We start from the raw sequence: 25,948 nt of genomic DNA, 5'->3' as shown, positions 1-25,948 counted from the left end.
ATAAATTATTAAAAGCAAATTCACAACTTACACAGACTTTGAATAGCAAAAAAAAAAAAAAGTTCACCTCAAAGGTGAACTTGGAGCAACCAATGACCATATATTTCTATCAAAAAGCCAAAAAGTCTTTGATAAGTGAACTCACCATAGTCTACACCAAGTTTAGTGCTCTGTTTGGCTCAAGATAGGAAAATGTAATATGTAGATATTTTGACAGGTGTCAACAAATCAAAAACATACTAATGAATTCCTTAAAAGCAAGCTTGGAGTTGTATTATCCTGCTCCTGAGCTAACAAGACAGGTGAAATAAAAGATGAATTAATTTTAAAATGTCTTAGAATCAGATTGTCTCAAAATGTGCTATGTAAAAACTGACTTTGGTAAAAACAACAAAAAATCCAAGAGTTTATTTTTACCCTTCTCTCCAAATCAAATGTCTGAACTTCAAACTTCAGTATCAAATTATATCCATCAGATGTACAAATCAGTCCCCAGGTTAGACTAAGATTTTGCAGAATTAAAAACCTTGGGGTTCTTTTTGGTTTGGTTTTGGTGTCTTGTTTTTAACCTGCAACATAAATATGGCCCTAATGTTTGTCCAAATGCAGTCCACAGACAGCTAGCTAGCTAGCTAGAATGGGTTGAAAAGAAACAACGTTCAACATAATTGTTCTTACAAGCAGAAACACTTGCAGGATAAATTCAATGTCCTTTGTAATCATGATTCAAATACCAATGTTATGTGCTAGACAAGCACCTGTCAAATATACTTGATTCTTCTTTCAGCCAATTCCTATAAAGGAATTAATTACCTTTAAACTGTCCTTCCAGCTGTTTTCTTTAAAATTGCGTTTAATAATGCCAAATTCTGCAAGTTCTTTTTTTTTGCTATAGACACTTAAGAAATAAACACTTAAACATAAGGTATAATTAATATCGTCAATTTGCTGGCATCTGCTTTATAAACTCCATGGTGCATTTAAATACTGAAGGATAATGCATTCTGCTAATGAAACTAAGGAGATATTTTTTTTCCTTAAGTAAATTTTTCTTCACTGGAGGTACTACATATATAAACTTTTTCCTGAGACCACTAGTTACGAGCCACTGAAAACAGTCACTCTGGACTTCTCAGGCTTAATTAAAACACAGCTAATATAATAATATTCTATAGATTGTCTAACAAACAAAGCTAAAAAGCACCCACGCCCTCATTGTGACTTCACATGTGAGCAAGTCCTACTGACTATGGTGAGACAGTACAGGACTCATGCTTAAAATCTGGAGAAATATTTTGCCATGAAGTAACTGATTAATTTACTATTAATTTGCTGATACATCACCACTTTGATTTATCTGGTAAATCATAGCTTAAACCATTCCAGCTATAGTATCAAAGTTACCTGATTCGGTATCATAAACATGTAGTAACATTTAAAAAGTTCTGTAATCTCTGCTTTCTATTATAGTTTCATAATCCATTAAAAAATTCTTGCATAATTTTCTTAAGGATTATAAAAGTACTACATTTAAAAACATAACCAAATTTTAAATAAATAAAAACCCCACAAAAGATAGAAGTGTTTTGCAAAGTAATTAATAAGTATAGTTTTGGGATGTAATATTCAGGTGGTTCTTAAAAAGCAGGTTCTAATACGGTTTCAGTAGTCTGCTAATGCAGAAAACTGAAAAAATCACAGCAGTCTTTTGGAAGCACAGACCAACTACATAAGCTAAGAGGAGCATGCAATTCATGAATATGGTTCATTACCATGGTTACAAGCTTTCAGCACAGGTCGCTGCGTGGTTGGACTGAGATTTTGTGGTATGTCTGCAAAAGCAAGGAAACAATGGAAATAAAACACATCTTTGAAAGTTACTGGAGTATTGTAAGAACAAGTTAGATATTTCTAGGACTAAACTGACTGTTATATATGAGTGAAATAATCTGATTCACTTATGGGGCAAGATGACTTTTACTTCCCCCATTCAACTATAAACCCTAAAAAGTTAAAGTACACGTAGCTGTATTGAAAAGTCGTGTTATAATAATCAGGCTATGGGAAGTTCCATAAATTAATCTCCAAAGTAAAACAGCCTGAACATTCCTCAAAGCTGTCATTTCAAGAAAGAATTAAATCTGATAGCATTTAAATTCTAGAGCACTGGACCCATAACAATTTTAACTTTTCCTGGAAAATAAAATGTAAAATAGAATATTCACCTTTAGATCTTGGTGCCCTTTTCCTTCGGTCTCGAAAAGCTGCACCTGATTGCAAGGCCTCCAACAGGCTATCCATCACTCCAGTCTCCTCACCTTCTGTAAAGGAGAGAATGAACCCTCTAGGTTACCACAGAAATATCAAAGCATAAACAATAACAATAAACAACAATAAAAGTTATTAATGGTATTATTCAAACTATTCATTTCAGATTTAGACTAGGGTTTTAATATTCCCAAATTGTTCTCTTGCAATTAATCACAACATATTTGGTCTTCTATACATTGAACTAGGCCAAATTTTATTCCATTCATTTCACATTCCTCTTTATCTATACTGAGAGTCAAGCATAGTTTTAAGTGAAATGTCATTTCAATCATATTTTCATTTCAGTACCCTTTTGCAACTGCAAATAATCAGTTTCATGTCATCTTTCAAGAGCTGTCCCTTAAATGATTTGCTATATTAGACACTAGATCATTTCAGTTATTGTTATAAAAAATTGAAATTGTTTCTCAGCAGGAAACTGAGTGAACAATATTGGGCTGGATAGGATACAGAGTGATATCTATAGGTAGCTTTAATCAAAAGCCATTTTCCCTTCGTATTTAATAACCTCTGGCCAATATTAAATAATTGATGTAGTTCAGGAAAATTCTACTCATCATATTACACAGGTATGTATAATATCCCCTGAAAGAATTATGAACGTTACTGTGAGATTGTAATTAAATGCAAGCATTAAATACCCTATTTTTATTTCCTCAAGTAAACATACCAGAAAATGTCAGATTTTTGAACCTTGTTAACCCCTTGTGTCTATCCCTGGGTGGACAAAGAACACAACACCAGGGATTTTCTGTATGACAAAAAAATCACCACCGAGGAATGAAGAATTACACAACAGAAATCTCATTATGCCTCACCGGGCAAAACTCCCTAGGTCAAAACACACCTTGGACACAGTCAGACACATCACACAATTCTGCAGTTATTGCCAACAGTGAATATTCAAATCAGGATCTAATCTAGTTTATGGGGAGAACGAGGTGCCATGCCACTAATTTAAGGAATTCTGAAAGTCCTGGACTACAAGTGAGGAAGCAAGGCAACCTTCTAGACCTGAATATGGGGGAAAATTATTATGGAAAGTGTTGCTTTCCAACACTATTTCTATTTGTTTCCCCCCTTTAAAGAAATTCCAAGTTTCAATAAGCTTTAAAGAACTGGAGCATCTTTCTAAGGTAAGTGATTTCAAGGGCAACAAAAATAATTCAGACAAAAAAAGGTCAAAGCTGCAGGGAGGAACATCTGGCAAAGTACTATCAAATCACCATGGATCAAATCATGAATATGACGTTCTAGAAACAACTTTTTTTACTTTCATTATTCTACCATTAAGTCAGGAGTTGAACGCAATTTAGCTTCTTAGAACCCAAAGCTCGGATATCATTTAAAAGCAGAAGAAGAAAGCATACCAAAAAGAGGTACAAGATTTTAGGAACTGAGATATGCAAATCATTATTAAAAAAAAAAAATCAATTCATCTATTGTCTCAAAATTAGAGCTTCCCTTTCCACAAATTGAAGAAAAATGTCCTTCAAATATGACTTAAACTCACATAGTGATAATCACCTCATAAAATAATGAGTCTCTATATTAAGAAATTCTATAGAAATACACATATAACATATGTAAATCTCACAACAGACGTTCCCCAACATTAACTCAAATTCAAATTAGATTTTCATAAACATTTTTGTCCTTTTCTCTATTCTTTATTATTTACGGAAGGACCAAAATGTTTTACTTTAAAAACTCGTTTTGTGCAATTGTGTTACAAATTGCATTTAGTTAGAGCTTCTGTTCCTTTTACTCATTCTTGAATTTCTGCTATTTCTACATGTATATTTGTGTTTTGAAAGTGACTTTGTCTTAATTTCTTGAATTTCCTGAAAATATCCTCTAAGGATAATCCTCTTCCTTTCCCTTAGAATTTAATTTCCTGCTCTCCCAAGAAGGTGGTCCTTAAAACAACAAAACTGTAATCTGAGAACAGCCTTAGAATCATAGAATTGTTTAGGTTGGAAAAGGCCCTTAAGATCATCCAGTTCAAGCATAAACCTAATGCTGTAAGTCCACCACTAAACCACCACCCTAAGTGCTATGTCTACATGGTTTTAAATACCTCCAGGGATGGTTACTCAACCACTTCCCCAGGCAGCCTGTTCCAATGCTTGATAACCCCTTTTTTCCTAATATCCAATCTAAACCTCCTCTGGCACAACTTGAGGTCATTTCCTCTTGTCCTATCACTTGTTCCTTGGGAAAAGAGACCAAACACCACCTCACTACAACCTCCTTTCAGGTAGTTGTAGAGAGAAATAAGGTCTCCCCTGAGCCTCTAGACTAAACAACCCCAGTTCCCTCAACCGCTTCTCATAAGACTTTTTCTCCAGACCCTTGACCACCTTTGTTGCCCTTCTATGGACATGGTCCAGCATCTCAATGTCCTTCTTGCAGTGAGGGGCCTAAAACTGAACACGGTACTCAAGATGCGGCCTCAACCAGTGCCGAGTACAGGGGAACGATCACTTCCCTAGTCCTGCTCACCACACTATTCCTGCTACAAGCCAGGATGCTGTTGGCCTTCTTGGCCACCTGGGCACACTGCTGGCTCATATTCAGCCAGCTGTCCACCAACACCCCCAGGACCTTTTCTGCCGGGCAGATTTCAAGACACACTTCCCCAAGCCTGTAGCGCTGCATGGGGTTGTTGTGACCCAAGTGCAGGACCTGGCACTTGGCCTTGTTGAACTTCCTACCGTTGGCCTTGGCACATTGATCCAGCCTGTCCAGACCCCTCTGTAGAGCCTTCCTACCCTCAAGCAGATCAACACTCTGGCCCAGCTTGGTATCAGCTGCAAACTTACTGAGGGTGCACTCAATCCCCTTGTCCAGACCATTGATAAAGATATCAAACAGAACCGGCCCCAGTACTGAGCGCTGGGGAACACCACTTGTGACCAGCCACTGGTTGGATTTAACGCCATTCACCACCACTCTTTGGGCCCGGCCTTCCAGCCAGTTTTTTACCTAGCGAAGTGTAACACTTAGTTCTTTTCTTTTCTCTATAGTCTGAATTAACAAGCTAGTTAACTTAACAACCTTACACAAAAGAGCTATACACAAAAGGAAATAATGGAAAATTAGCAAATATCTTATAAATTTTCACAACATTTAAGTACATTTATTTTCTGTACAATACATGGCAGATATAGAATAAACATGAAGACCAAAATACAGATTTTTCTTTTGGTTTGCCTTCGGTAAAACATGATTTATTATGCTGAAGTTCTTACGACTAATGGACTATCACAGGTTTTAATATGGCTTGGAACATACCTTACAAAAAATTACTCAGGTTACATATTCAGCTTCCTGTGGTTTTTTTTTTGGTTTTGTGGTGGTAGTGGTATTTTTGTTTGTCTTTTTTTTTTTTTTTTTTTTCTTCTTTCCAAACTTTCCTTTCTCTATCTAATGCCATGCTATTTTCTAAAATACTCATGTCTGGAATGAAAACACTCAGTGAATACTTTCAAACCAAAGCGATGCTTGGAGAAATTTTGATGGCAAGCCATTAGTTACATTAAGGTACATGAATATTGTTATAAGCATTATAACATGAAAATGTTCTAAGCCTTTTGAGTAACAGTAATGCAAAAAAGATTGAATATCACAGTCCCCCAAATGATACCAAAAATGTTTATGGAAAAGAGTTCATAAGCTTTGTTTTAGGAAGTAGAAATAACAGAAGAAAAATTTCAATCCTATTTCAGCATGTCATCTCTTTCCTTTTAAGCCTATCCAAGACTACTATGGCTTTCATAGTTATTTCAAAAACTTAATAGTTTTCAGTAGAAAAAAATCTTGGTGCATAATCTTCTATACTATAAAAAGACCCATCAAATAAATAAAAAAAGATTTTAAATAATGGAATAGAAATACTGCAAAACCACAGCTTTTTCTAGCATAGCTGTAACACATTTATGGGTACTAACTGTTTTTCATACTTATCTGAAATATACTGTAGTCACAAACTGGATTATAGATTGGTGCTTCAATTGATATGCAAAACAGTTAACAGAAGAATAAATAAAGTATATAGAAATTTGAATTAAAAAACTCCTCTTGTAGTTTTCCTGTATGCCTGGATGTATTGAAAAAAGTTAACCGCTGCAAATAAAAACATTCCTATTTATAATCTATGCACCCCAAACATGCAGAAAGCCTGTTTTTCAAACTTCTGCACCTTCAGTTAGGCTCCAAATTCTGGTTTTTGATGCCTACACCAACAGTTAACTGTGACACCTTCTGTGAAGCTACACTGCTAACTATTAGTATCCATGCTATCCATAATATTGTCCAAGTTTCTACGATGGAAAGTTTAACAAACGAAAGTGTACCCATGCAGCATTTTAGGAATCTTTTAAATTGCCCTGGGAGAACTGGATACAACATTGCTACAGTAATAGTATAAGAGTCACAAATATTGTTCAATATTAACACTTCCTATGGGACCTTTAAATCGGCTTTCACAAGCTGCTGCAGACTGCTGTCACCAGTCCCAACTGGCTTCCTAATTAGTCAAGCATATCAATCTTTCGACATCCTAGAACTAGTAATTCCAGTTGGTTTGCAGATAGTTACATAGGCCACAATAATTCCTTTGAGAAATACACCCTTTTGTGATCTAAATGATCTCTTTTCCTTCAATTGCAGAATAGGAGATTTAAATACTTTTTCAATACCATACCTAATTAAAACTCATACAACTGTCTTTTAAATACCATCTAAAGCAGAAGTAAACTTGCCAAAATAGCTGGTAAGGTTTGCCCTTGACATTTCAGTGCCAAGTCAGATATAAACTACCTAATTTCATTAATTACACCTTTAAAAATGTTAAGAATATTAGAGACCCTTCTCCTTGAGCGCACTATCGTAAGCTTCACAGTACAACTTCAATATGTCTTATGATGATAGAAACAGACACTACAGTTAATAATGACTCCTGCATTTTACGCACTTATTAAGGAACACATGATATATACCATAATTCCAGGAGCAGTAGTCCACTGACATGATAGAATCACAAATATCATTAGCAATATGGTATTAAAAGAAGGGTGGTGCAACAAGATTACTTTGGATGAAAAATGTTTCGTTTTTACAGTTCCCCTGCATCTGTCCAATATAAACTAAAACATCCCACTCAACACTAGGACTCCAGAAGTTCACATTGCCAGGAAAAAAACTTATATAAAAAAAAGACATATAATAATATGTCTATTTCCTCTCTCAAGGAATCTAAGCTTTATTCAGCTACTCCTTTCAAAAAACCTGGGGTTTTGTTTGTTTGTTTGTTTGTTTGTTATGAACGAAAGACTAAGGAGCTTCAGAAAAAACAAACCATGAATTCTTTAGGATGGCTTCTGTTGATGTTGTCTACTCAGTGTGTACACTGAGAGATTTATCTATGGGGACTTCAACTGCCATTTTCCACTGGGATCTATTTATGGCATTGCAATTACATACAGCTTTTTGCTACACTGCAAGTAATGGAAAGGATCAGCTCCTAAAGGCAACCTCTGAATACTAAGCCTCATCTGAAATTAAAACTGCATAATTTGGACAAATGTATACACTAAAAACAGACCTTAATATTTCACAGCTGTAACAGAAGGAAAAGGGTGCAAAAACTCAAGGGCTACTCATCAAGTTATCTAAATTAGCAAAAACTTTAATTATCTTTATATCATCTTCAAAGTAACTCCATGGAAGCACTCAAGCTTTTATATAATTTAAAAACAAACTTGGAGTGCTGAAGCTATTGAATTTGTTTTTCTTGTCTGAAGAATTAAGTCCTGATCTCACCACTCAGTAATTACCAGAACAAATACGTTTTTTATTCTTGTTCGACTAGAATACAAACTGCTTTTTTCTCTTCAGGTCAGCATATAATTCAGGTCAGATATACTGTACCCAGTTTTTGATCAAGTGAAATTCAATCCCTTCGCAGCCTTCTTCCAGGTTTAGCTACATCATGTCTCGTACCTTAATGTACAAAAATTTCTGAGGCAAGTGAATACCAGGCTTGGGACCGTGAAGCGGGGATTTTTCCAGATTATTCACACAAGGTGAAGATGGAGAAAAAAAAAAAATACATCTTTTAACTTCATTAATGTATCTTTACTTTCAAGACATCATAAAAAGTCCTGTATGTTTGTTTGTATAATGATTGATTTTGACCAGTACAGCCTACAAAGCAATGCTCGGCTTGCTAAAGGTCTCCACCTGAATGAAAACTGAAGGACTGTTCTCTGAACAACGTCAAAAGAGGAGAGCTTTAGCAATAGTATAATGTTGAGTGACTTAAGCTCCAGGGAGCAGAACAGCAGATCACAGAGAGGGAGATAATTTCAGCCATCAATGCAGAAGTGAGCTCCCATGTTTTTGGAAGTGGTTCCATCTTTTCAGTCTCAGAGTCTGAGGCAGCCAGATTCTGTGAAGTATTCATAGTGCTGACACATAACAACATCTCGACCTCTCAGCCTGATATATGAACAGGTCAGAAGACTTTTTGAAGGCTTTTATACTGTCAACATAAAAATACAAAGCAAACTTAACGTCCAGAGAAGGGAAGCTTTCAAAATATTTAACAACCTGGCTGCCTAAACTCAGACTCTTCAGTCCAATGAAATTCATATACAATCGTACAAAGAAATTATGCGTGGATGCTAAGGGTATCTTTGTCCAGAAAATGCACAGCATATACAGACTCCAGCTTGAAGTTGCTCTAAGGCTTTGAACTTTTTCTGGTAAAAGTCATAGCACCAATCAGATAACCTCCATTGACAGGTGAGTGAAGGAATAAGTGGCTATCAGTTCTAGTTTCAATAATGGTGCACGGACTAGAGCTGTGACTCGTAACAGAACAGAGGGGTTCCTTTGCCTTTCATCAAGTCTTACCAGAACCCTCTTACATTACAGCGATGAAAAGAAAATTTCCAACATGCAGATGCAACGCAGAAATAGCTGCCAAGTGCGCCTTGGAGGGACTGGCTGAAAGGATGTTCCTTTTAGATTTAAAAAGCATTAAATCCAACTTAGACCAGGAATATAACTATTCATTTGTCTTTTCTCAGCGGTGACTTCAGACGAAAGACACATACCAGCCCTTGTCAAAAGAGAAACATGTGCGTATACCTCACAGGAATCACATAAACAGTTTCATCCAGAATCAGAAGTGTTACATTTCTTACTGATGCCCAACACAAAGTAGTAAGCCTTTGCTAATGCTTCAGGCAAGTGTACTATAAAAAGGTATGACTTCCCCTAATGACTGATGCACCTATTCCATAAATCTTCTAGCTGAGAAGAGACGGTTTCATGCCATCTTGTTTGCTCTTGCTGAAATTGTTCCATCATTGAGCTGTCATAAAGTGCTTTTATGATACAGAAATAGATATATTTTGACCCTGAGCATATGAATGAAAGTGTGCCCCAAGTTCTTCCAAAGAGCTCAGAACAAGTGAAATGCATTCATTCTTCACACGCTCGGAAAGACAGCTGTCCCTTTCAAATCAGTTGATGAAATTAAGGTTCGTAACTACACCACTTTAACTCCCATAAGATAACTCATACCGTAAAAACCAAAAGGTAAATTGTGCTTTTAGAGGTGGTTCTGTACCACACAGATACAAAAGTACTTCAGGTATTTCTGAATACTGATGCTATTTCTGCATCTCAACTGGATCACAATTTCCCATTTAATAATGGGACTGGTAGCGAAATCATCTTAATATTGAACTTTGTAATAAAAACACATCAATTCCTGATGTTCATTGTCAATCTATAAATCCCATTCTTTCTGTGAAAACAGAAGAAAGCCACTGTAAACTTGCTTTTCACTGATATTATCCAGAATCATTTGTATTGATTCCAGATCCAGTAAAGAGTTTGCCAGAGCAAGCTTTTTTGAGAGACGTCCCAAAAAAGTTGTCCTGAGGTAAACTGGACTTATAGAAAAATAAACAGAATGCCAAGCCTTTGAAGTGGTGTACCCCAGAACTTGATACTGGGTCCAATATTTGTAACATCTTCCTTCATGACCTGCATGATGGGACAAAGTGCACCCTGAGCAAGTTTGCATATGGTGCACAATTCAGAGTAATGGTTGACACACCAGATGGTTGTGCTGCTATTCAGAGGGACCTTGACAAATTGGAGAAATGGGCAGACGGAAATCTTAATGAAATTTAACAAAGGACTTGCATGTGGTGAGGCATAACCTCATACATCAGCACAGGTGGGGGCCAACTGGCTGGAAAGCAGCTTTTTTAAAAAAATATTGGGGATTCTGGGGAACAATGTATTGACTGTATTTAAGTATTGTGCCTTTATGGCAAAGAAGATGAAAGAAAAGCATTGCTTGCAGTTCAAGAGAGGTCATCTTTCTCCTCTATTCATCATTGGTGAGACACGTATGCAGTGCTGGGTCCAGGTCTGGGCTCCCTGGTACAAGGGAGACACAAACATACCCAACCAAACTCAGTCAAGGGCCACGAAGATGATGAAGGGACTTGGAGCATCTCTCTCATGAGGACATGTTGAGAGAGCTGGGATTGTTCAGCCTAGAGAAGAGAAGGCTCAGGGGTATCTTATCAATGTATGTAAATACCTGATGGGGGACTGGGTGGGGTGTAAAGATGACTGAGCCAGACTCATCTCAGAGGTGCCCAGAGACAGGATAAGAGGCAATGAGCGCAAATTGAATTACAGGACATTGAATTCAAATATAAGATTGTTTGTTTGTTTGTTTCCATTTGAGAGTGGTAGAAGAATCGAACAGTTTGTCTATCTCCAATGGAAAATAAACATGGCTACAACAAAAAGAGGTTACCTTTCCATTAAGTCCACAGAAACAGTAACTAACAGTCTGAAAATCAAATAATTTACCTGCGTACACACTCTCTCACCAGCTCAACAATACAGGATATTTGTAACGTATCACATATTGCATTACCTGATAATATTTTTAAAAAGCCAGTTCAAAGACACAATCTCCTTATAACCCTTTTTCTGTTCACTTAGGGATACTCTGCCTTTTTTTGTGGAAAAATAAAACTGCTAAATTAAGCAAAACACTAAGTTATAGTAACTTATATTTAATCACTCATAACTAAAACAGACCAACCTTACACAGTGTTATCCAAGATTAAGATTTGATAGGACAACTAATAATGAGAACAGTCAACCAGTTTTACTGTTAATGAATGGTTTTTCTGTTTTCTTTAGATATCGGAGCTCCAACTCCAATGACACTGATAAGAATGCAACCAATCTGGTTTTCAGACTAACAAAACCCTCACATTTCCATTAGTGTTGTTTCACAGAGGGGGGAAAAAAAATCTTGTTATTGAGACATATTGATTACAATTTCATTTAGAGAGCAGTTAGAACCACTCTAGTAGCATTATTAACTGAATGTAGCTTCTTATAAGAATATATGTTGCTGAATATAATATATGCGTGTGGGTGCGTGTGAACATCTTGTCTCTTGGTTACCATGTACGTCTGAAGGAGTTCATTGAGCACAGGGAAAGACGTTACTATTTCCTTTCAAATTTATAAGCAACCGATAAATCAGAATATACACACAATGATCACTCATACTGACAGCTGTGCTACAGAGATGAGGGGCTGGAGGAAACTTAAAAGTTATATAATTTCTCACTTGTGGAGTGAGAAAGTTCTGACTTGATTACATGACTGAGCTTAGTCAAAGGAAAGCTACCAGACAGCTTTGGGTGGGTAAGTCCCTTTTTGTTTGAGTGGCTATAAAAGCATAAGAATACCCAGGAGGATGAGATCAATCATCCACCTACCCCTGCATCCTCTGGGCACAAGTAGCCAATAGCAAACATCTCTAAATAGGACAGGCTAAATATGTAATGACATTTCTAGAATGGTCTCTTGGTCTCCAGCAGTTTATGATTCAAAGACTTTGTATTTGCATTTAATAGCTTTCAATGGGTAGAAGCTGCCAGAGAAATCAAGTAACTTCTGTCAGCAAGCTTCAGAGCAAGAATATTTTGGTATGCAGTAACAAGACTGTACTTCTGTACAACCACTGAGGTATTGCCGAGTGAAGATAAGCGTCATAGTGAGCAGCACAGAAATAGAAGCAGCAGCAGACTCAGTTTGAAGGAAGAGTCAGAGACACGACCTTCTCTTCTGCTGGCTTTCCAACAATGACAGAGGAGGTTCTTGGCTCTTTTACAACCTTGGACTAATGAAAGTAAAAATAAAGCATACCCTCCAATGCTTTGGTAAGGATATTTATTCCTCCCTTCCTCTGCAACTTGAGAGAAGAGACTTTTGAAGATTCAGAAAAAACAGAAAGAATAAAAGCATTTACACATAGCAGGAGTGAGAGTTTAAAGAAGACTCTGATGTCTACGTCCTTATGGAGATGTGAGGTAGTATTTGGAGCAGGAAATGCTTACTCAAATCAAAACCTACTATCTGCATAAATGCTAGAACTTTTAATCCCAAAGATGGCTCCAGAGATTGAATTTTTTTTTCATGGTAACGCCATTTTAAGTTTGCAGCATTCTTTTCACATTTGTTCAGAAATTTTACCACTACTACACAAATGACAAGTCTTACGAGAATATTTATCTGCAGACTTTACTTTAATGACCCTTAATTTTTTTCAACAGTTGTTTGTTTTGACTATTCCTCTCTCTCCCAAATACAGCTGCTATTTATTTTTTCAGGGGCTTTGTGTAAACTTCAGTTTCACAAATGCTTTTCAGCTACTATCTCCAAAGGTTCCACTTCTAAGTAAAATTTTCAGAAAGAAAAATAATTGTTTCTTCTAAACCTCTTGTTCTTTTGGAGCTACTGCTCAGTACAAACGAGTAGCTGCTGCTGCATTCTGAGCCCTTGGGTTGCCAACAAGTGCATGAACTACACCTCCATGCTTCAGAAGATTTAGCACCTTTGAGATCTTGTTAGAACATGACTTGTGACTATTAGTTGTTGGGTTTTAATTAATATGCATTCAGATCAGTTCTACTTTTTTTGCACTAAAAGCATCTAATTCCCTGAACATCCTACAGTGTGAGACTTGATGAGGTTTTGCTGTATCTCATCTTTTGCTGTAGCTTCAGCAGATGTATCACACATTGGTTTTCAGGCCAGATTTTTTTTTTAATTGAGCATACCTCTATTTTATCGTTCTCTATATCATTTTCAAATACAAATGTGACAATTATTCTTGAGGGAACATCTGTTCTCAGTAATTTACCCAGATTTACACTTTACTGTCAAATACAATTGCAGCTGAAAAACAATCTCCATACTTAGTGACATATCAGGTGACATCTCTTTTCCATTAGATTTGTGGTCAATGTCTATCACAATTTGTCCCTCATATATAGGACTTTTTGGTTTGTTTTTTTTAAAGCATAAAGCAAAATTAGGTCTACTCTCCAATCTTGTCATGAGCTTACTGTCAACAGCCCACTAAGTATTACCATGAGTAAGAACTGAGTAGGCAACTCCATAAGGTCCCACAGTTCTTTCTGCTTATTGTTTTTTAATGCAAGAGGAACAAATTACACTCCTCACAGTTACAGAACAGATTTATTCTCCACTGGCCTCATAATAAAAGTGATCCTTAAGAATAAAGTTAAATGACAAAAAATGATCTCAGGAAGATGACCTTCAGTATATCAATAGAAAAAGGAAGATTAGGGAAAATGTAGGCCCACTGATGAATGAGATGGGTGCCCTAGTGGTGGAAGACTCAAAGAAGGCAGAGTTACTGAATGCCTTCTTTTCTTTGGTCTTCACTGCTAAAGCTGTCCCTCACGAATCCCATACTCTGAAGGCAAAGGGGAAGGTCTGGAGAGAGGAAGATTTTCCCTCAGTTGAGGAGGACCGTGTCAGAGACCACTTGGCCAAGCTGGACATTCATATGTCCATGGGCCCTGATGGGATGCACCCGCGAGTGCTGAGAGAGCTGGCAGATGTTATTGCTAGACCACTCTCCATCGTCTTTGAATGGTCATGGAGAACAGGAGAGGTGCCTGAGGACTGGAGGAAGGCTGACATCACTCCGATCTTCAAAACAGGCAAGAAGGAGGACCCAGGGACCTACAGACCAGTTAGTCTCACCTCTGTCCCTGGGAAGGTAATGGAGTGACTCATTCTGGATGTCATCTCCAAAGACGTCGAGGAACAGGAAGTTATTGGAAGTGGTCAACATGGATTTACCAAGGGTAAATCATGCTTGACCAATCTGATGGCTTTCTATGAGGTTATAACTGGTTGGCTGGATGAGAGGAGAGTCATAGATGTCATCTACCTTGACTTTAGCAAGGCTTTTGACACTGTCTCCCATAACATCCTCATTAGGAAGCTGAGGAAGTATGGGCTAGATGAGGTGACAGCGAGGTGGATTGAGAGCTGGCTGCGGGACAGAACTCAGAGGGTTGTGATCAGCGGCACAGAGTCTAGTTGGAGACCTGTAACCAGTGGTGTCCCTCAGGGGTCAATACTTGGTCCAATATTGTTTAATGTAGTCATTAATGACCTGGATGAGGGGACAGACTGTATCCTCAGCAAGTTTGCTGATGATACCAAACTGGGTGGGGTGGCTGACACCCCAGAGGGCCATGCTGCCATCCAGCGTGACCTGGACAGGCTGGAGAGCTGGGCAGAGAAGAACCTAATGAGGTTCAACAAAAGCAAGTGCAAGGTCCTGCACCTGGGGATGAAGAATGCTAGGCACCAGTATAGGTTAGGGGCGGACCTGCTGGGAAGCAGCTCGGAGGAGAAGGATCTGGGGGTTGTGGTAGACAGTAAATTATCCATGGCCCAGCAATGTGCCCTTGTCGCCAAAAAGGCCAATGGAATCCTGGGCTGCATAGGGAAGAGTGTGGCCAGTAGGTCGAGGGAGGTCATTCTCCCCCTCTACTCTGCACTGGGGGGGCCACAACTGGAATACTGTGTCCAGTTTTGGGCTCCCCAGTTCAAGAGGGACAGGGATCTGCTGGAGCGAGTCCAGCGAAGGGCAACTAAGATGATTAAGGGATTGGAGCATCTCCCTTATGAGGAAAGGCTGAAAGAGCTGGGACTCCTTAGCCTGGACAAGAGAAGGCTCAGGGGAGACCTTATTATGGCATACAAGTATCTAAACGGTGGGTTGAAGGAGGATGGAGCCAGGCTCTTTTCAGTGGTTCCCAGCGACAGGACGAGGGGCAATGGGCACAAGTTAGAACATAGGAAGTTCTGTTCAAATACACGGAAAAACTTTTTTACGGTGAGGGTGACAGAGCACTGGCACAGGCTGCCCAGGGAGGTTGTGGAGTCCCCTTCTCTGGAGATTTTCAAGACCCGCCTGGATGCAGTCCTGAGTAATGTGCTCTAGGCAATCCTGCTTTAGCAGGGGAGTTGGACTGGATGATCTATAGAGGTCCCTTCCAACTCTGAAACTCTGTGATTCCGTGAATCCTCTTGGTGAAGAGCGTCCAATTTGACGATAAGTTGAGGCACTCATGGTACAACTGGAAAGAATAATCAGCACCAGGGAGGAACCAAGATGAACAGAGCACTTGAAATTCAAAAAGGGGAAACTCCCTACAGAAGAGAGCCCTTAGACAAAACGGTTGTTGGATTATTAATATCCAACCCTCACGATTTCTTCATATAGAGCATTATCCTGTATTCCCTTCACAGCAAAGTCAGTTGCACAAGACATATACCTAAATGTCCCAAATCTAGCAATATCCTCCAAAACTTGTGTTTTTCAGGAAAGTAGCCCAGCAGTCATTTTGAAACAACAAATTACCAACGTGTTAGAAACTACTGATGTCATCTCAGTTGTAATGGAACATGAGCATATTTTTATAATCTGTGACATTTGCAGTCTTTTAATCCTCTCAGAGGAAAGTAATACTATTAAGAAGTATTGATTCTCCTCTCCCAGTGAGAAGAAATTAATAAAATGGAGGCCTTACAAACTTGAGTTAGGCAGGGAAAATAGGGTCTTTGAGGGTACCTACTAATATAAGGAGGTTTGGGGATTTTTTTTTAATTTATTTCAAGGGCAAGCATTTTATCTGTTGGAATCTGAATTTTAGCTACCTAATTATGTTTACTATTTCATTGCTCAAAACTGCCAGTGCTGGGATCCATGGTGCCCCTTTGTTTTGGAAAACCCTACAGAACTAAAGAAAATATTCATATTGCACAAATTACCTGACGGTAATAAAGTAGGAAATGTTTGAAGAAGTAAAACCTAAAACACTTTTAGTAAGTTTGAAAGACATGAATGTTTTTTTCCAAAACCAGATAAAACTCTGTAAAACCTCTGTAAAAATAAATGTTGCAAAATTGACTGCAAATAAGGTCATAACTGTCTAAATGAACTGGAACACGAATTCAAAACCAGTTAGTTGTGATAAAAGCAAAACTGAGTAACACAACTGGAAACAAACTAATACTCTAGATTGGAAATCGGATGTTTAAGGCATCAGTTTGGCATCACTTCACTGCTTTTGCGTAAGAAAGGGCAGCCTTTGTAAATAACCACTGATGAAAGTGGCTTGTTACTTAAATAGTATTCAAAGTAAGACACAATGAAGATGCCACGATGATGGAGTTCTCAATTATATTACAATAAATTTAGCTGGTGTTATCACAGTTTTAGAATTCTTTACACTGTGATAAGATCAAAATAATTGATTGGTGTGTTTTCTACAGAGAATCTGAACAGTACGAGAAAGTATGTATCTGAATGTTAATAGTATGCAGACAAGTGGCATTTACATAAAGTTCCCCTTCCACTGGCTATTTACCTTTGGAACAATAGTATGTGATAGTCTGAACTGACTTCACAGAAGCAAGTAAAGCAATTTTATTGACAATGCATCTCACGATGACTATCACTTTGTATCCCAGAGAGTATTTAGAGGACAGATTTTATTATAATAAATCTCAAAATGCCAAATATCATTCACTGCTTACACATTACAAATTTTTAACGAATTCCACATACTTTCCAAGTTAGGATGGAGCTGAAAGGAAAATATGGAGCTGTTATTTTTATTATGCAAACTTAAGACTTTCCTCCTTTTATATCTGTGAACCATTTGAGCTGTGATCATCAGGACACAAAAGTGTCACTAAGATGTAGAGTAGAAATGGAGAATTTCAGCAAATTACAATTTACAGAGATCTAAATCTGACATTGGCTGCAGGTCCAAATCTCAAAAAAATACTTGCAAGAGAATAAGTCAAACTATTCCATATAACTAACAAAAAGCTATGTTTTTTATTTATCAGCAGAGGTCTAAATTCATATTATAAAGCCTACCTAAAATGTTGTTTTTCTAAAAAGATGGTGTACTACATATTCATAAAACACTGCACATATTTTGCAATCTACAAAATATTTATATAATTATTTATATCTAAAATATATTAAAAAAAACAAACAAAATTTTATTAAGATTTATAACACATGATACATATTTATCTAATTTTAGAAAATAACTGTATCAACACTGAAGTTGGTCTAACAATATTTCAAAGGCAGTCTGACGCAGAGGTACGGATAATAGAGTGTAAGCTGCAATCTAGATGGTTAAATTGTCACCTGCATATCAAAGGCACAACATAGGCTAAGGAAGACTATTACAGTTTGTGAGAAGGCTGCTATACTGTAGGACCACCTCAGATCTCAGGTTTGCAGTAAATGTCAGTTACTAGTGATGAAATTATTGTATTCACCCAGAAGGATTACCCGCTCCCCCCCCAAAGTAGTTTAAGTTAAAAATCAGGAGTTACCTTTCATTCAGGATAATTTTCCTTTTGTTTTAAAAATCTGTATAGTGCTAGGCAAACCTGGTATGATACAGCCCTAATGTGCTATATGCAACTTACTGACTCAACTCACATATTTGGTAGATATTAATAAAATCTATGGTTTCATACATATTTCTTTAAGATCTTAGGGTTTTGTGAATGCAAAAAAAGTCAGCAATACCCGCTGAAAAGCTAAAATTTTGCAGCATTATGTAGGTCACTTTCACGCGAAGAAATAAATCCACCTTATGCAGCAGAAGGTGGCACCTTAGGCAACAAACCCCTACTCTTCAAACAACTTCAAAAGCAGATGAAAGCTGAAAAAATACAAAGAGAAGGACTTCAAGAACAAAGGAGAATCTAGGACAGGTTAAATGTCCGTGTTGTTAATGGGACCAGTGGTTAACAAAACAAGCTTAGGATGATGATATAAATCCTGTTTAAGCACTGGATAGCAGCTCAGGCCTTGAACATTATGGGCACAGGCTGAAAGCAGGAGCTCCAGAACTGTAAACAAATCACTAATGGCCAATTAACGGTCACTGGAAAAAAGCACAACCTCAAGCGTTTTAAAAAGATTGTTTTTACATTAAGAACAGAAGCAGCAGTTGAGCAAAGGAAAAAAAAATCAGGCTGAAAGCACGGCTGACGTGGGGAATTAAGACCCCGTGAAGGATTTTGCATCATGTAATCCAGGAATAGACAAGAGAGTCGGGAACTGTCTACGAACTAAACCATCTTATAAAACGGTAAGATCCCAAACTGGGTGTGGGGAGGGGAAGAGAAGATGGTAAAGAAGAAAAAAAAACAAAAACAAAAACAAAAACACTTCAGTTCTAGCTTCCCTTGCAGAAGAGCTCTCGAGTTTGTTCATGTCATCTTGTCAACTTAAGGCCATGACTGGTAGCCATCCATTGCCCACTCTACAGCATCAGCTCTGTGGGATTTTATATTCACATCAAATTTAGGACACAGATGTTAGGGACTAACTGCTTTGAATATGTAGCAGTAGTGATTGATGGTAAGAACTACTTTGTAGTGTTAATGACAAATAACGTGTAAGAATAAGTTATTAGCACAAGCGGTGCTGTTAATGATCGTCAGTCCAGTGAAGAGGGGTTGTTTGGTGTGTTTTCTTAAAGTTTAAGAAAAATAATTAAGAAACTCCAAAATGGCATACAGCTCAGTGATACACAGGCATTCCTATCCTTCAGGTCATTTTCAGTTAAAAAGCAGTGTTACTGAAAAATGTAGAGTGGAGATTCAGAGTACATTATGATCTCTTCACTGAAAAGAAAAAGTCTTGAAGAACCAGTTAGTACATATACTCTATACTTTTCTCTTCTTCACGTATGCACCTGTTTGAATCCCAGAAAATATTTTCTAGGATGGTGACATCAATGAGTTTTCAGCTACTTCATTCAAGCAATAATTGAACTAATGTTCCTACAAATCCAACATCTGATCTAGTCACCATATAAAGAAACGATATGCAGCAAAAATCAGTTACTCCACAGTCACACTCCAGGTAAAAGTGTTTTGGTATTTTGACAGAGGGAGGACCTCGTTAGAAATTTGTCAGCAGGTCAGATGTAAATATTTTGCGACTGATTCACAGGTTCTTTATGAGAAGACAGCCTTTCAATGAACTAGTAATGGCCAGGGAAAAAAAGGAAAAAATATTTTTTTAATGTCTGTGTTATTCTTCCATCAGAATCAGAGCAACTTGATACCTCTTCAATTAGTAAATATAGTTTTGATAAGACTGCCAAAATAAAATAAAAAAAAACAACCCCCACTCTTCATATTGTCATATTCCTGACAAACCAATCTACCACAGGTGCTCTCCACTGCCAGAATTTGGGTTTTCTAATAGACTTTAAAAATGGTGTTGCAAACAAGCACAAGAAACCTCACAAGAAGCTCTGCAGAACAAAATACAACTCATCAATGGCAAATTTAGTGAATATCAGACTCAAGACCTTTATAGTTTCGGGTGATCCTAACTTTATCTTTTCCCACCTGCTGTTGTTTGGGTCAGTCATTCCAGACTGAACCTTAAGTGACTGCTAACAAGAGCAAGAAACCTCTTTCTCTATACTTACATGTTTTAAGAAATGAAAAAAAAAAAAAAAAAAAAGCTAGTAAGACACTGTTGGGGTTTAACCCCAGCTGGCAACTAGAACCACACAGCTGCTTGCTCACTCCCCCCAGTTCGGATGGGGGAGAGAATCAGAAGAGTAAAAGTAAGGAAAAAAACCCTCAAGGGTTGAGATAAAGACAGTTTAATAGTTAAAGCAACAGCTGCACATGCAAGCAAAGCAAAACAAGGAATTCATTCACTACTTCCCATTGGCAAGCAGGTGTTCAGCCATCTCCAGGAAAGCAGGGCTCCATCGCATGTAATGATTCCTTGGGAAGACAAACACCATAACTCCAAGCGTCCTCCCCCATCCTTCTTCTTCCCCTAGCTGTCTATACTGAGCATGAAGTCACACGGTATGGAATATCGCTTTGGCCAGTTGGCATCAGCTGTCCCGGCTGTGTCCCCTCCCAAATTCTTGTGCACCCCCAGCCTACTCGCTGGTGGGGCGATACGAGGAGCAGAAGAGGCCTTGACTGCCCAGCAACAACTGAAAACAGTAGTGCACTATCAAAAGTATTTCTCATCCCAAATCCAAAACACAGCACTATACCAGCTGCTAGCAAAATAGTTAACTCTCTCCCAACTGAAACCACGACAGAGACAAAGCAGCTATTTAATCCATTACCTACTTGACCTGTAGATGACAAGTACATAGTTCCCAGCCACATTAGCTGAAGCAGTAGGTTTAACTACCAGAAGCCTACACAGACATGTGGCTATAGGATTCAGAAGTCTAACATTGGCACCTGTATTCCAAAAAGCCTGAACATGACATTATGAAGAATAGGACTTGAAAGGAGCTTTAATTTTCCCTGAAAGACTATCAATTTTCCATCCACGGCACTATCAGTCATACATACATGTCTGAGAGAAGAATACCTAACCTCTTTTGAAGCTCTTCCAATCATGCATGAATAGAGAAACCAGTTTTACCCTTTCCTAGTCTTCTTCAGCCTCCTCTATCTTTAAAAAATTGTCACTGGTAGTTTTCTCATCAGGTCTTGAATTTACTTCTAAAGAATTAGAAATCCTGTGTTCAGAGGGCAGTTGCCTGGTTTCCCATCTTAAAGAAAGCTTTAGTCTCACACTTCAAGACATGGATGTTCTTATGAAAATAAATCAAAGACTTTTGGCTTGAAGAATCTCTGAAACTAAACACACCTACTCTGGCTATTAGTGAAACGTGGAAGAGACAGATAATCATTTATGCCAAAGGTGCCGACCAGGGTTTGAGTGGGGAACTGTTTAACAAGATCTGCTCAGAAAAAAAATGAGAGTAGCTCACGATAATTTACACAGTAAGTCATGTATCATTCTGAAGGATTCCAGAAGCTCAGTCTGGGATAAAATATAGCAGTAGAGAGGATCATCAGACATCTTTTTTAGTAGCAGAGAACTCACAGTGTCTGTCGTCTCTTTTGCTACAAAAGACAACACAGCATAAATGAGTAACTTGAAAAATGCATGGCTGAGGGTTCTTTTAAGGTATTTCAATAGAGACCTATTGAAATAACAATTGACATACTCAAAGAAGGGCTTACTCTCATAAAAGAACAAAAATGAATATGTAACCTTAGTTAAAAGAAAATGGCTTTGTGATTTGGCAAACAGCTGTTCTCAGGTAACATAAGGGGCTCTGAGCATAACCGAACTTATACTTGGTCACACAAGGTTCAATATATTCTAACAGAAAAATACAAAGCAGCACTACAAGTTCTAAAATAGCTTGAGGAAAACAGGTAATTAAAAGAAGCTCATTAACAAAACAAAATTTAAGAACCTCTGCTGTAAACTTTAATTGGTGAAAATCATTCATTTATTCTGTCTTTTCTCATAGCACATTCAGATAATGAAAAAATAGCAGCTTTATTTCTGATAAAGCACTAGATAAAATGCGCTTTCTACATTACTTACCTGTTTTCATTTCTAACAAGCGCTTTTTCTTTTGTTGCCTCTCTTGTTTTTCTTTTTCTGCTTTCTCCTTAGCTATTTTAGCACGCCTCTGTTTTTCTTCTGCTTCCCTTCTTCTCATATTCTCCTTTACTGCTTGCTATGAGAAAAAAGGTAATATAGAGTTCCATTAAAACTGAAGTCTTAGCAAAAACAAAGCTGAACCTTAAAAACAAAGAAAAAAGCTTTAAATTCACATCTCGAACTAACCTTAATTTATCAAGCCAAATAAATATTTGAGATTCCATATTTAGTACATTTTTTTCAGAAGAGTAAGCAAATTCAGAATAAATACATTAAAAGCATACTAATTATCCCCAAATGGGGATTATAAATCCAGCAAGAAAAACAACTTAAGAACAGACACGTTAATGTAGGAAGAACTCAAAATATCTACACCACCTGTTTTTAGAAAACTTTATGTTACTATTTGTATTTCTAGAATAGTTTCAACATTTATTCTTCTCGTGCTGCCACTATACCAAGCAAAACAAGGCTGCTTGGGTGACTTAGCCGTGCATTTTTCTTATTCTTAACCACATACGCATTAATTCACTTGGTTTATAAATTCTTGTCTTCTGGTTAATATCCTTACAACATTATTTATTTTGAATTATAAAGAAGTACTCCAAAGCTTCCAATGAAGCCAAAACAGAACTATGAGTTTCAGAGTTTTTAAATCATTATTTTGCATAAACAGACATTAAGCAAAAATACTGTGTCACATTCAAAAATTTTTTAAGAAAGCTATTATAGGATTACCTTTTCATCATTTTAGTGTTAGCTATGTGTACACTGGTAGATTTTCAGTGCTCTACTGTGGCTTGCATTAAATGTAAAGTACCATGCACCTATTCTTCATTGCAGAAACTTTCCGTTTTCAGAATGTAGTTACACACAGATTCTCATCTTTCACAACAGATCAAAGTGTCCCCTCCTACAAAATGGCCAACATCTTCACAAGGTCTGAGGCAGATGCTGCACATTTGTGGGCTTAATTAATGTTTCATGTTGTTTTTAGCGGGAAAATGTCTGGCCTGCACTCAGAAAAAAAAGGAAAAATGGACCAAAGAGTACTATAAAGCACAGATGAATGTGGATTACAGCAATATTTGCACGGGCACTGTTTGTGTAGCATCACTACAATATACAGTGACCAAAGGAAGTTAAAAAAAAAAAAAAATCACATAAATCTTGTGAGGAAATACCTGTCTTTGATTACTGAAGAAGAATAAACTTTCAGTCATGAAAAATGACACTGAAATGGACTTTTTAAACAAAGCAAAACTGTACTTTCATAGTGTCTTCTCCAGAGTCACCTCTACCAATTCTTGATACTGGGGGAGGAGGGGAGAAACCTATTGCAAAATACTAAAATTCTGTATTGAATTAATTTTAACAAACTATTTTCTGATTTTCAGACTGGGCATTCTGTAAAATAAATTGCTGGGCAAAATGGGACTTGAGCACAAGTACAATTTTTGGGCAGAAATTACACACTTTCCTAAGAGAGTGACCAGGGAAATGTCTACTTTTTATCTACTTTTTTCCCCAAAATAACGCCTTTAGGACTCGGCCTCATACTACAGTCATCCAAATGTATCTTTATCTATCTATTCCTTTCTAATCATGCTGATGAACTGTGCTCGATTTAGTAGCTTGCTCCTTCATATGCAGTGTAAATCAGATGCTTTGGAGTATCACACCTTGCCTCCAGCCCTTCTCTAGCAGGACACTGGTCTTCGGTTAAGTTCTGTGTCATAACTTAAAATTTCAGGCTGATGATTTCTTGGATACCATTTAAGACACCTCTCCGGGATACTAGACACTTCTATTGTTAGGTCTCCTTTCCTAACTGTACTGAGTTATGCATCTCCCTTGACTAGAACACGAGATTAGACACTAAAACTCACATACAGATGCCAAAGTTTAAAGGCCTCTACCCTCAAGTCAAATCCTATCCTACATGTTCTGTGTTTTCAACACAAAACACAGGTGTCTAAAGTTCTGCAAAATGCTTATACTAAGAATTGTCACAAACTTGACTGAGACGAACATGCATTTGTCTCTCACGCTGTTTGCGTATCGAAGATTAAATGTCTTAACATTTCCTTGCTCAAAAGGCCTAAAAAATTAGACATGGTCTGACCGCATCTGTTATACACAAGAAGCATTGCATTCAGCATGTGGCTCTGTATGCAAAGTTAACTTTCAGAAGAATTACCAAAGTATGTGACTTTTGAATACCCTACCAAGGCCTGGAGTTTCTGAGATGAAGGCATTCTTGGGTTCTCTCTTGTGCTTTCCAGGATAATTTCTGATTTTTATTCAAGTATTTGCATAATATAAAAGGAAAATACTTTAGAGTCTAGGGAACACACTTTTACTTGGTTGCTCTTCTTATGCTTCTTTAAGTCATGTTTCTGCTGCAGAGCAACCTAGTGTCATTAGGAGGAAGGTGTTTCTATAGTCCTATGATTAGCATACTGTCTTGGACACGAGTTGTTGACCCAAGGCCTCTTCCCTCCCTCTCCTACAACCGCAGGAAAATTCTAACCATTAAACACAAGAAGAGGAAATACTACAATTGCTTCATCTTCTTTCAGAAAGGTATCCTTCCGAGGAGAAAAATAAGCCTGTTAGCAGCACTTCTGATGCTGTGAATCATAGAATCATAGAACGGTTTAGATTGGAAGGGACCTTAAAGATCATCTAGTTCCAATCCCCCTGCCATGGGCAAGGACACCTCCCACCAGACCTGGTTGCTCAAAGCCCCATCCAGCCTGGCCTTGGACACTTCCAGGTGTGTGAAAGCACAGAAGGAGGTTAACAGAGATATCCGATACCTAAGATGTTCCACTGACGGTACCAGGAATTTAGCTTTGGGAGCTAAAGCACCGAAGGTAAGGTCCTTCACCCATTTTTTGGATCCAGTCAACTAACTGTACTCTAGATTTGGTGCTCAAAGAGTGTGAATAATAGCTGTCACAGCCACCAAATACTACTGAAGTACAAAGTGCAGTCCAAAGTTTGCTACGTACCTGAACTCTATGGCTCCAGACTTAAACATGTTTTTTTAAATGTTTTAAACATTTTCATAAATTGAGAACAAAAAAAAAGCATTATAAGTAGGTAACTACTGTATGCAAATAATCAACTTTGCTGGACAACAAGGATGACTGAACTTCACTTTCCCACACCTACTGGTGACTTAAGTAGTCTTTTAGTTTTGGACTTTTTAAGAATCCCATGATTTTTCAGCACTAAATTTAAAAGTCTTTTGAGCTAAGTTTTCTAGGATGCCAACCACCTTCAGTTTCTGTCACTAATCAAGACCAATGCTAAACAATTCTGAAAATCAGACCTCAGGTGTCTCACACTAGGCAGCTCGAAAATCTTTTCCAAAAAGTCTCAAAACTGAGCAGATACTCAATATTTTGTTTAGTGTCATTGAATGATAAGTGGCTTCATGCCTTATCTACACACTTTTTTCACATAGCCTTCAAACTGTGCTCTGCAAGACAGAATTATTAATTTTCCTCAAGGTTTCTTCTATCGTGCTCATCAATAATATCTAACTGCTTCGAAGCATTAATTAATCTATCTTTATAACACTGCTGTGAAGCAGGGGTTAGTATCAGTGCTAATTTTACAGACACAGAAAAGAAATACGGGGAAATTAAGGTAAAG

The 25,948-nt window shown here is 37.6% G+C and overlaps 1 protein-coding gene across 1 annotated transcript in view; it reads right to left on the bottom strand.

Moving 5' to 3' along the window:
• DIAPH3 (diaphanous related formin 3) overlaps positions 1-25,948 on the bottom strand; it is a gene marked incomplete at both ends in the record, with an annotated part of 252,852 nt that overhangs the window by 58,327 nt on the left and 168,577 nt on the right. Inside the window, 3 exon segments of the mRNA XM_082489814.1 lie at positions 1,773-1,832; positions 2,226-2,321; positions 22,223-22,358. Coding sequence (XP_082345940.1) covers positions 1,773-1,832; positions 2,226-2,321; positions 22,223-22,358 — 292 coding nt within the window.

This window comes from Vanellus vanellus (assembly GCF_965231255.1).
Source record: "Vanellus vanellus genome assembly, chromosome: 1".
Classification (NCBI taxonomy): domain Eukaryota; kingdom Metazoa; phylum Chordata; class Aves; order Charadriiformes; family Charadriidae; genus Vanellus; species Vanellus vanellus.
This window is presented reverse-complemented; position numbering and strand designations above follow the sequence as displayed.